This window comes from Phocoena phocoena, chromosome 7, assembly GCF_963924675.1.
Source record: "Phocoena phocoena chromosome 7, mPhoPho1.1, whole genome shotgun sequence".
Taxonomy (NCBI): Eukaryota; Metazoa; Chordata; class Mammalia; order Artiodactyla; family Phocoenidae; genus Phocoena; species Phocoena phocoena.
The window spans coordinates 20388652-20401178 of record NC_089225.1 but is presented as its reverse complement, the minus strand read 5'-3'; the positions used below and the strand labels follow the sequence as shown (position 1 = coordinate 20401178).

General features: G+C 46.0%; 1 protein-coding gene and 1 non-coding gene across 2 annotated transcripts in view; one reads left to right on the top strand and one right to left on the bottom strand.

The window, feature by feature from the left end:
- Positions 1 to 12527, top strand: part of TMEM163 (transmembrane protein 163) — a 253624-nt gene that overhangs the window by 209041 nt on the left and 32056 nt on the right. The window contains exon 5 of the mRNA XM_065881059.1: positions 1526 to 1622. Within this exon, the coding sequence (XP_065737131.1) occupies positions 1526 to 1622 (97 nt within the window). The remainder of the gene's footprint in view (positions 1 to 1525; positions 1623 to 12527) is intronic.
- Positions 636 to 742, bottom strand: LOC136126196 (U6 spliceosomal RNA). The gene has a single exon (XR_010656085.1). It is a non-coding gene; the product is annotated as a U6 spliceosomal RNA (small nuclear RNA).

The window sequence follows — 12527 nt, the reverse complement described above, 5'->3', positions numbered from 1 at the left end:
AATGATGGTGACCTCATGTTGGGACAGCTAGGGTTGACTGCAGTCATTCTTGTATTTCTCTTTCCTCTCTTCATTTTCGTTTGGTATTTTGACCCTTGTATTACTGTCATCATTTCCTCAGGTGTACTTTCATTTTCTGTCTGTCTTTCTCCTGTGAGTTGTCGTGTCTGGGTTGCCAGAGACAGCGGATGCATCCCGAGCCTGTAGACATCCTCCCAGCTCCCACCCCCAACCCTTGTCTGAGTGTCCTCGGCCTTTTCCCTTGGCCTCATCCCTAACTCACTCCTTCCTCCCCCTGTGCTGGGTGTCTTGGCTGATCTCATCCTTCCTTCTCTCCTCTCATTTCTTTTAAAAGAATTGCTCCATCCTGCCATGAATACTCTTCTTTTGTCATTACCAAATTATTCCTTCTTTTTATCTTTGGGAAAATCCAAAGGTGTCTATCCTGTCATATCATCAAGAGACATCCAGGGTGGGCTTTTCAGTTACTTTGTTTAAGCTAGCATTAATGGGTAACTTTTTTTTTTTTAACATCTTTATTGGAGTATAATTGCTTTACAGTGGTGTGTTACTTTCTGCTTTATAACAAAGTGAATCAGTTATACATATACATATGTTCCCATACCTCTTCCCTCAAAAATATGGAACGGTTCACGAATTTGTGTGTCATCCTTGCGCAGGGGCCATGCTAATCTTCTCTGTATCATTCCAATTTTAGTATATGTGCTGCCGAAGCGAGCACAGTGGGTAACTTTTTTGTGCTCTGTGCAATTATCTCATTGCATCTTCAGGTAGGAAATAGTATTCCCATTTGACAGGTGAGGAAAATGAGGCTAAAAGAAGTTTGGTAGTGTGACCGAGATCAACCAACAGGTTAAATGGTAGCGCTTGGGATGTCTCGTGCCAGAGCCTCCATTCTCTTTTTTTTAAATTTATTTTACTGAAGTATAGTTGATTTTCAATGTTGTTAATATCTGTCATGCAGCAAAGTAATTCAGTTATATAATTTTTCTTATTTCCATTATGGATTATCTCAGGATATTGAATATGGTTCCGTGTGCTATACAGTAGGACCTTGTTGTTTATCCATTCTGTATTATAATAGTTTGCATCTGCTAATCCCACACTCCTAATCCATCCCTCCCCCACCCCCTCCAAAGCCTCCACTCTTTGCTATTAAACCCTGCACCTTCCTGCTGGAGAAGTGAAAGGTTGTGTTGCCAGGCAAGGGGGAAGGATTTTATGGCCTCGAAGACCCTCCCACACCAGCATTCATGGGTTGCTGTGAGGTCATGTACCATGGTGAGCCCCTTTCCCACGGGATTGATTTGGTGATCCATCTCTGAATTGTATTCTTCTGGAGATGATTCTGTATCAGTTCTGAGACTAGGGGTGGTCATGGTGGGAGTGTGGCAAATTACGGTGGATCCCAGTGCCTCAGGCTGTGTCACTGTCTCTGTCATTGTGTAAATCAGCAGGGTGGAATTCTCCCAGTAAAGAGTCCCAATGTTCTGTTTCTTTGCAGAGCCTGTGTCATCTTGGGGGTGATATTCCTTCTGTCATCCGTATGCATAGTGGTCAAAGCCATCCATGACCTCTCGACTAAGCTGCTTCCGGAAGTGGTAAGGTTCTTCTTTTGTCTTAAGAGTCTTTCCTGATGGTACCAGCCTCCTGTGTTACCTCTCTCACCCCAGATGTACTGGGGGAAGTTGGGCAGGTGGAGAGAAAACATACAATATTTAGGAGTCCAGAAGAACTCACTGTAGAATGTGAATGACTTGGTGGAGACAAGCAGTGGGCAAGATAAAAAGGTAGTTGAGCTGGTACTGGGTTCTGTATCCCTCTTCTTAGATCTTTTGACTACTTTTAAAGTCTTTTATGTTAAGAGAAATGGAGTGATTTTTATATAGCAGAGCGATCCGCTCTGTGTTGTTCGCATCTGTTTTTCTGTGTCCATTCAATCACTGTTATAATAAGAATTATTTTTTTCCTTTGTACCTCAATTCAGTATATAAATCTGTTCACATTAGGCTTTCTGAAACAACTGACATTCAGATGCAAAAACTGGAGGACACAATTTCATATTAAAGTGTGTCTTCGACTGCCTTGTTTTCTGGGTGAGAGGCACCCAGATTCTTTTTTTTTTTTTGGCACTCTGATTCTTTATTTTCCCCCCGCCCCTTCTGAATGCTGTGATAAGGAATATTTTTACACTCTCCCATCAGGCTATCTTCATGTTAGAAGGCAGCTGATATATGTACCAGGAGAGTAAGGTGCTGCCGTTGCAGTGCTTCACTGTACAGACATACCTGAGAGATATCGCGGGTTCGGGGCCAGATCACCACAGTACAGCAAATAATGCAATAAAGCAAATCCCACAAAATTTTTGGTTTCCCGGTGCCCGTAGCAGTTATGTTTACTATGCTGTAGTCTATTAAGTACTCAATAGCATTATGTCTAAAAAAAAAAAGTACATACCTTGATTAAAAAAAACTTTGTTGCAAAAAACATGAACTATCACCTGAGCCTTCAGCAAGTCTTAACCTCTTTGCAATAGTAACAAAGATCACTCATTATAGATCACCATAGCAAGTATAACAATCATGAAAACGTTTGAAATATTGCGAGAATTAACAAAGTGTGACACAGGGACAGGAAGTGAGGAAATGCTGTTGGAAAAATGGTGCCGATAGACTTGTTCAGTACCGGGTTGCCACAAACTTTCAATTTGTAAAAAAAAAAAAAAAAGCAGTGAAATGAAGTGTACCTGTATGTAAGTTGCATAGTGATTTAATACAAAATTATGGGCTGTTCTTTTAGGATGTGATTTGGTTTGAGCTTGGCTATGTGCACCATCTTATAAAAGGCCTAAATTATGAGACCTTTAATTTCACTTTTAGAAAAATACATGTTCATCTTTTGGGGGTAACGTATTGCATTTGTGTGTGTGTATAGGGAAGATGAAAATGAAGCGGGGCGTTAACTGCATTTAGTAGAGCTGTTAAGGTGGCTGCTCTAAGTTGTACTGTGTGCTCACCCCCGCCAACTTGAAACAGACATTAGAGCCATTCCTTTAGTAACTCCCGAGGACGTTAACCGTTATTTATCATCGCAGCTGGCAAGGAGCATGTTCTCTAATATCTCCATGACATGGAGGAAAGATGGAGAGCAGGGTAGGAGTGTACCCACCTATGGATCTGGTCTTTTTCAGCAGAGCTCGCTCAAACAAATAATCCCATGGCTTATACTCTGTGTGCTTCCTCTCACATTGTGCTTGTCTCACCTTGATCTTCCTGGTTGCCTGGGATCCTGGACTTTTCCATCCTTTTCCTCCATCAGATTGGCTATCCTGTGTTCCATTCCATCAGAATCTGAAGCTTAGGTAGGACGTAGACATAAAAGTATTAAGCGTGATGGATTAAGATGTCAGTCAGATAACATCTTTGCATTTTATAAGGGATGGAAATCTGACTCCACTCTAAGAAATGTTTATTGGTGCGAATTTTCAGCCCTGGGCTAGTTGATGCATTCATTTATTTAGACATTAAAAATTAATGTGTAGCACGGCTCACTTAATATGGAATAGATAGCTGTGCTCATGGACCCTTGTTCGTGGCCCCCCTTGTTCTTGTCTTGAAAGCGGAACCATTTTTAACCGGGAACAGTATTACATCTTACAGTGCATATAGTCTTAAAGAGAAGAAGCTCACCAAGTTAAATTCCACATCAAGGTATGATGTCTGATGTCTGATGCCCACATTGGTTGGGATGGGAGAGGGTGAAGAGCTCCATGATGGTACCAAGACTGGCCCTATTCTGGGAGGGCTCACACCCACTGCATCTTTTATCAGTCCTGGTGTGGGATTTAAAAATCACACCTGTTTATGGTCATCTCATCAGAACTCTAAGGAAAGATGTAAGGTGGTTTGTTGTTTTGTTTTGTTTTGTTTGTTAAGCCTTCAGAGTTACCGAAAGGTAACAAAGGCATGTGATCTCCTGTTTCCAGCGGGGAGGGCTTCTGATCAGCTGAGTGGCACGCGGGCACCAGGTAGATGCTGCCAGGTGTTATCTGACAGCATTTCAATCCTGAGTTCCTACTCTCTGCTCTAGAAGTTTGGGGAGCCCAACCCCCTGGCCTGCAGTCATTCAAGATGAGCGTCCATCCACAGTGTCTCCTGTGAATTCGCAGCCACAAACTCAGATGCTCACAGACGCCAGTCCCAAAAACAGGAGAAACTGCCTGGGTCTGTGGCATCCAGACAGTGTGTGCGCAGAGGAAGGGTCGGCCCCTTAGCGGAATTGCCATGGAAACCTATCTTTAATGGGAAATAAGTGCGCAACTAATTAAATTTTGGGAACCCTGGCTGGGAATCAGTTTCCCGCAGGCCAAATACAGCCTTTTCCTCTTTGCTGCTGCTGGCCTGTGGCGGTAGAAACCAGGGAGACTGGTGTTTATGGCCTTGATGTTCTGGATTTCAGGTGTAAGTTACAGATTCACTCTTGCCCTCATCTGCAGAATTGCCTTTTGATGTATGATTTCCATCAAGCTGTTACTGTGGGTCTGTCTGAAGCAGTGTTTTCCCTGCCCCAGGTCCATCCTGCTCCCACCCCTCTCCCCGGCGGCTTTCTTTTTCTTTATTTTTTAAAGGTTTTATTATATTTTATTTTTGGCTGCATCGGGTCTTTTCTACTGTGCACAGGCTTTCTCTAGTTGTGGCGAGTGAGGGCTACTCCTCGTTGTGGTGCGCGGACTTCTCATTGCGGTGGCTTCTCTTGTTGCGGAGCACGGGCTGTAGGCGCACGGGCTTCAGTAGTTGTGGCATGTGGGCTCAGTAGTTGTGGCGCACGGGCTTAGCTGCTCGGCGGCATGTGGGATCTTCCCGGACCAGGGCTCGAACCCGTGTCCCCTGCATTGGCAGGCGGATTCTTAACCACCGTGCCACCAGGGAAGTGTCCTCGGCAGCTTTCTTTTTAATGTCACCTGCACAATTCTCAGAGTGTGAGTAATTGTAAGAATGGGTGAGTTTTGAATAAGAAAGCTATGCCTGTAGGAATTTCCCACCTGTGAAGTCAGCTGGCTCTGAGCCGTGATGTCGCCTGCCCCTCAGTGGCCTCATGCTGGAGGAGTCTGGCCAGCTATGCTCTCAGGGGACCCCCAGACGAGAGTCTGCAGCGTCTGCTGTGAGTGCTTCATGAACAAATGGCTTAAATCTGCACCCTCGCGACCTGCACGGGGTCACGTAGGATCATCGATGAAACAGATTCCAAAAGAACCTTCTCAGAAACTCTGCATGAACTACGGTTCTAGAAGTTGGGGAGCATGGGTGGTGCCAAAGATGTGGTGGTGATAGTCTGGCCTTATGTCTTGGGCTGCTTTGAAAGGAGTATTATCGTCTTGCTGTTTTTACACCTGCCACAGCCCGCTTTGGTAGGTGGGGAAAGGTGGCATGCTTCTCTGTAATGGTGGCATATGGGGGCTCTGAAAGCTGAGGCGATCTTCCCGAGGTCATCAGCTGGCTAGTGGCAGTACCTGGATTTGAACCCTTGTCTCCCCATCTGGGGCTGTCTTGGCTCCTGGTAACTGTGAGCTTACACGCTCCTGCTGTTCATTGGCTTTTCGGGTCCAGGTCTTCTGCCTTATTTCTTCTTCTTCTTCTTTTTTAATTTTTTTTTTTTTTTTGCGGTACGCGGGCCTCTCACTGTTGCGGCCCCTCCCGTCGCGGAGCACAGGCTCCGGACGCGCAGGCTCAGCGGCCATGGCTCACGGGCCCAGCCGCTCCGCGGCATGTGGGATCTTCCCGGACCAGGACACGAACCCGTGTCCCCTGCATCGGCAGGCGGACTCTCGACCACTGCGCCACCGGCGAAGCCCTTTAATTTGTTTTTTGTTTTGTTTTTCCTTTTCTGTCCGCCCAGACCCCCAGCTGGTCCCATCCCTGGCTTTTCTGGCTTCCACTGCTGCCCTCACCATGCGGGCCCCCTGCCCGCTGTGCCGCTGACCAGGGTGTGCTCCCCTTGCTTTGTCTGTTGAAAAACCTGCAGGCAGGTGAACCAAGAAGCAGTGGAGAAGTAGGCCAAGTGTGAATCGAGGGGACTCAGGGGTTACACGGCATCACGACGAAGAAGGTGCTTTAGGGAGGTTGCTTAGCTTGTGGGAGGGATGCGGGCGTGGGGGGGGGGGGGCTGAGCTGTCGGAGGTGTGACGCCCCGCCTACCCACGTGACCGCTGCAGACAAGTCGCTCCATCTCCCTGCCCTGGGCTTCCTAATTCGCACAATGGGGACGGTACTTCCATCAGAGGTTTATGGTATGGATCAGGTGAGCCGTTTATTTAAGATAATTGTCATGAGAAGACAGTGCTACTATGGCGGCTGCTTTTCTTAACCGTCTGATGTTTAATGTTTCTGAACTGCTCATCAGAGTTCCAACTTGTGGCCTGAGTTCATTTCAGACGGGCCCCTCCATCCCTCTTTCCTGCCCCCTGGTCCCCCTTCCCTCCGGCTGGATGGAACTGGTGCTGTTCTCTCTCTGGCTTCAGGTTGCAGTAGCCAACTCTGGGCCACTGCATTTCGGGGAAACGGCGTGCTGTCGGAAGGCTTGTCCTCCAAGCCTAACTCACCGCTCATTGGCTGTGTGGCTTCCAGCAGATTGTGTTTCCTCTTTGTAAATGGGCGCCATGCCCCCTAGCGCACAACAAAAGTCGTGAGAATTAAATGATGTGATGAATGTGCAAAGGCTCTATCAACCGTCGTGTACTTTACAAAAGAAGAAAGTATTGTTTCTGATCCCGTTGCCCGAGAGGTCCCATCCTTTCCCACGCGCTTTCTCTCTGTGTCCTGTTGTGTTAGACCCCCTCATTAGCTCCTCTGTTGGTAGACTGACTTGTTTACCTTGAGCTCTGGCCCAGTGTCTGGGTCTAACCTCCTTAAGTCAGGTGCACTAATAGTGATAACAATTAAAATAAAAATCATGCGTGGTTCCCGATTGGCAATGAATAACATATGGTCCCGTGCTGATAATAATAACAGTTGCGACCATGTGAATGCCTCCTGATCCCAGGACCCCCTGTCTAGGCACCGGGGATTCAAAGTCAACTAGCACTAATGCCTAAGGTTTTCCATTTCTCTGCAAAGTCCTTGACTTCTCATAGGAGCTGGCTTTTGCTCCCAGGGATGTCACAGCTGGGGAGAGACCCAGAAACCGATACATTTGGTTCGGGTGATGAGGGTCATGGTAGAGACAATCGCATGAGAACACAGAAGACTTCCTTATCAAGCCTGGCATGGGGGAGGCGTGTTGGGGCCTTCCTGGAGGAGCGCTCCCTCCACGTGACATCCGAAGGACAAGTGGGCATGGGGCAGGGGGTGGGGGTGGGACCCGGGGAGGAGGGGGCTCTCGAGGGCAGAGGAGCTACAGGAGCCATGGGGTCCATGTGAGCCTGTTTTCTGTTTCTCGTGCCCTTTGTCCTCTGCTGACACCAGCATGTCTGGGTAAGAGGGAGGAATAGAGAGAGAAAAACGTAAGGGAGAAGGGGGCAAAAGGAAGAAGGAAAAATAACTCTGTGTTGTGGGTCAGGAGTGATGGCTCAGCATCGTTTTTATTCTTCTTCCTTGAGGAGCGAGGTTGCCTTCAGACTTCCCCTTGTCTCTCTCCCTGCTAAGTTCTTCCCTGAGATTCCATCCCACCCACCAGAACCAAGGGGCTTGCACCAATAAAAGGGAGCCCCTCACAGTTGCTCATTTTCTTGCAGGCCGCCAGTCATAAGCTCTGTTTCATTTCCAGTCCTCGTGGGACGTGAAGGTGGCTTCTGGCGGGGTGGCTGCCTGCTTTCATGGGTGCGTGTCTTCACGCCATGTTGCTGCGAGCCTCCTGCGCTCCAGGGTGGGCTGACTCTGCAGAGCTGGGGGAGGTCAGTGGTGTTCCAGCAAGAGCCTCCGATGAGATCCCACTCTTAGGAGCAAAGCTAGAGAGAAAACTCTTGTAACGGATATTTTAGGGTGATACTCACAAGTCCACAGCCGAGAACTTTCCCTCGATCTTCCTACGGAAGTGACCATGATTCTTGGATTTGTAGGCTTTTGTGTTTGCGAAGTGTTGAGCGTTCAGTCTCTGTTGTGGGTGGGTAGGAGTTACTTATGTTCTTTAGCTGCTTCTCATCTGGCCCTTGGTGCATCTTTACCTTGTGGAGAAGATGGAGATGGCCCAGCCTGCCCCATCCCCACACCCCTGTTCTCAGTACAGGGGACCATTTGCCCCCTCCCTTTCATCCTTCCCTCTCACTCAGGGCCTCTCCTTCCCACAGTTAACTCTCTGAGCCCCCTCCTTGCCCACCTCCTTGGAAATCTCGCCTCTACCCTCATTCCTTCTCTTTCTGGTACCTTCCGTCACTCCCTGCCTGCCACCTCCTCCTCTGGCATTTCCCTTCAAGTCCTTCCTTGCCCCCCCTTCAGTCTCTGCTGCTCTCAAAGATGCTTATCCCTTCCTTCCCGTTCCTCTTGTCACCCCTCAGCCTGCCCCGGTGGTCTTTCAGGTCCATTCTGTATGGCATCCCTTTGGAGGTAGGAGCTGGTTAACAGGAGGACCTGGGGGAGGATGGTGGGGCAGCAGTGAAGGTTTGGGGCTGGGGGAGCAGTTTCACCGAGATGCTACCCAGCCAGGCAGCTTGTCGGCCTCAGATATTCTGAGGCCAGTGCCCCATCCACGGGAGCGAGTTTCTCAAGGCTGTTGTACTGAGTGCTCTGAGGCAGTATCACCGTGTGGTTAAAGACGTTGCAGCTGAAGTCAGGGAGACAGTGCCCAACTCCTACCCCTTCCTAACTAGAGGAAGCTAGAGCATGTGACTCAGCCTTCTCTGCCTCAGTCTCCTTGTTTGTAAAATGGAAATAATAATAGCGGTCATCTCTGTAAGATTGTTAGGAAACAATAAAAAGATGCGGGTGACATGCTTAGCACATAACTGTTGAATGAATGCTGGCTAATACTATTGTTGTTGAACCAGAGAAGAGATTTCTAAGGAAGTTGGTGGACCTTCTGATGCCTTTAGTTCTGGAAGCTTAGGCTGTATTGAACCGTCCAGGAAATGCCTTCAAGGATCCTATTTTCAGCTCAGGTTGGGTAATGCTGTGGACACCTTCTTGTGCAGTAACCTCTAATTCCTGGATCCGCCATCAGCGATAGATTCATCTTCCCACATGACATGCTCTCAAGCATAACTTTAAATTTGATTTGGGAGTCGCATTGACAAATACTTTAAAAACAAACAGTTGCACACAGTCAAGGTGCTCACCATCCATCCACCCTGCCAACACCTCCCCAGCACTGCGCAAAGAAAGGCAGAAATTCCTGCTGTTAGACCATCAGTGGTGTCCCACTCTTGTTACTTTAGACAGAATAATTCCATCACTGCAGCAAGACTGACCTCTTCATTAATCTAATGCCACAGGCCTACCGGCTTCTAAACAGAAGAGAACTGAGCACGGATCAAAGTGGGTTATTATTGGCTCAAGTGAGCTCAAGGAGAATAGAGCCCAGAAATAGATGCATACGTATCTGGTCAACTGGCTTTCAACGAAGGCGCCAGGGCGGTTCAATGGAGGAAAGAAAAGTCTCTTTTCCACAAATGGTGCTGGAGCAACTGGAAAGCTTTATGGACAAAAATGGATATTCACCTTTATATAAAAAGTACTTCAAAATGGATCATAAATCTCAATGTAAAATCTAAACCCCTAAAACTTCTAAAGGAAAGCAAAAGAGAAAATCTTTGCAATGTTGGGATAGGTGAAGTGTCTTAGATATGGCACTAAAAGCTTGAACCATAACAAAAAAAAAAAAAGAAAATTGGACTTCATTGAAGTGAAAAACCTTTGCTCTTCCAAGACTCCAATAAGAAAATGACAAGACTGCACAGACAACACACACAGATCAGACAAAAGACTTGCCTCCAGAATGTATAAAGAACAATTTAATAAGAAGACAAACGATCCAATAAGAGAACAGGCATAAGATTTACCAGACAATTCCCAAAAGAAGAGATAAATGAATAGCCAATAAGCATGCAAAGAAATGCTCAACATTGCTAGTCACCAAGGAATTACAAATTAAAACCACCATAAGATATCACTGCATACCCATTTGAATGTCTAAAATTGAAAAAACAAAAGTACATGGAACGTCTAGGGCTCACATACATTGATGATGAGAGAGTAAAATGGTTCATCTACTTTAGAAAAGAGTTCAGAGGTTCGTTAAGAAGTTAAACATCTGTCTACCATATGACCTAGCCATTCCACGACCAGGTATTTACCCAAGAGAAATGAACATATACATATGTACCAAGACCCTTACACAAATGTTTATTGCATTTTTATTTATAATATCAAAAACTGGACAGAATCCAAATGTCTATGAATAGGTGAAATTGTGGTATATCCATACAATGGAATACTACTCGGCCATAAAAAAAGCATCACTGACTCATGCAACAACATGGATGAAACTCAGAATAATGAAGGTGGGTTCCAGACACAAAGCAAAATGAAACATATGCTAGGGACTTCCCTGGTGGCGCAGTGGTTAAAAATCCGCCTGCCAGTGCAGGGGATGCCAGTTCAAGCCCTGGTCTGGTTGGATCCCACATGCTGTGGAGCAGCTAAGCCCGTGTGCCACAACCACTGAGCCTGAGCTCTAGAGCCCACGAGCCACAACTACTGAGCCTGCACGCCTAGAGCTAGTGTTCCACAACAAGAGAAGCCACTGCAAAGAGAAGCCTGTGCACCGCAGAGAAGAGTAGCCCCCGTTCTCCACAACTACAGAAAGCCCGCGCGCAGCAACGAAGACCCAACACAGCCAAAAATAAATTAATTAATTAAAAAAACAAAAAAAGCTATGTGCAAGCACATAGCTTTAAAAAAAAAAAGGAAATATATAATATGTGGGTATATCTTGGAGATGTTGTGGATTTGGCTCCCGACCATCACAATATAGCGAATATCTCAATAAAGCGAGTCATGTAAATTTGTAGGTTTCCTAATACATAGAAAAGTTACATTTATACTATACTGTAGTCTACTAAATGTGCAGTAACATTGTATCTATAAAAGCAATGTATATGCCTTAATTTATAAAAATACTTTACTGCTGAAAATGCTAACCATCATCTTGAGTCTTCATCGAATTGTGGGTAACATCAAAGATCACTGGTCACAGATCACCACAGCAAATGTAATTATAACGAAAAAGTTTGAAATAGAGTGAGAATTACCAAAATGTGACAGGGAGACACAGAGTGAGCAAATGCTGTTGGAAAATGGCACTGAACGACCTGCTCGATGCAGGGTTGCCACAAACCTTCAATTTATAGAAAATACAATATCTGCGAAGCACAGTAAAAGGAGGTATGCCTGTATCATTCCACTTACATAAAATTTTAGGTGCAATCTAATCTCTAGTGACAGAAGGCAGACAGTGGTTGCCAGAGGATGTGGTGTTAGAGGCGGGGGAGGGATTATTAAAGAGTCACAAGGAAACTAGTGAGGGTGATGGAAATATCCTCTTGCTTTTGGTGGTGATTTCATAGGCATAAAAAAAAGTCAACACTGAGACTTCCCTGGTGGTCCAGTAGGTAAGGCTCCATGATCCCAATGCAGTGGGCCCAGGTTCAATCCCCGGTTGGGGAACTAGATCCTGCATGCATGCCACAACTAAGAGTCTGCATGCCGCGACTAAGAAAGGATCCAACGTGCTGCAACTAAGACCTGGAGGAGCCTAAAGAAATAAATAGTTAAAAAAAAAAAAATGTTAATGCTGATTAAGCTGTCTATTTTAAATATGTACGGTTCAAGTATCAATACATCCAGATGCTATGCTTGGCCACAAATGACCTCACATAGCTACACCAGATAGAAATCCTGCTCAGATCTATTATAATAGGATAAATATTTTAAGATGCTGTGAAGCGAGGGTTTAGTTTGCTCAGTGTAACCCACACGTTGAGTACCTGGGATGTGGACAGCACTGCTAAAAGTTAGACTGTAGTCAATAACATGAAGAAAAAGTGTATGATGAGAGGGGAAAGTGTAAAGAGTAGGCTAAGTATGACAGCTGTCATCAGAGGGACATGGTAAGAGGAGCTTCTGCTCAAATATGACTGATCTCATGCAGTTGCCAGAAACTCCCCTGAAGTGCCTGCTGGTGGCTCTGCCTCTTGAGAGTATTAACCGTTTTAAACCGGAAAGTGTGGGTAGTCTTTCCTTTCAGTTCCTTGCATACAGTATGATTTGTTTGTCAGTTCAGGTGTTACCTGGGAAATTGCTCTGAAGGGGCTCTGATTGGTTCTCTTTTCCTTGCTGTGTAAGCCTAGGATTTTAATCAGAATATGATATGTCCGTGATCGGTCTGCCATGCTGCTCTATTTCTATTATGCCTCTTTGCGTTTTCTGCTTCAAAAAAGGGCTTTTTAGCTTGAGGCTCATTAGGCCTTCGCAGTATTTCCGAAGTAGGCAGAGACATCAGACCCACTGCCATTTTAT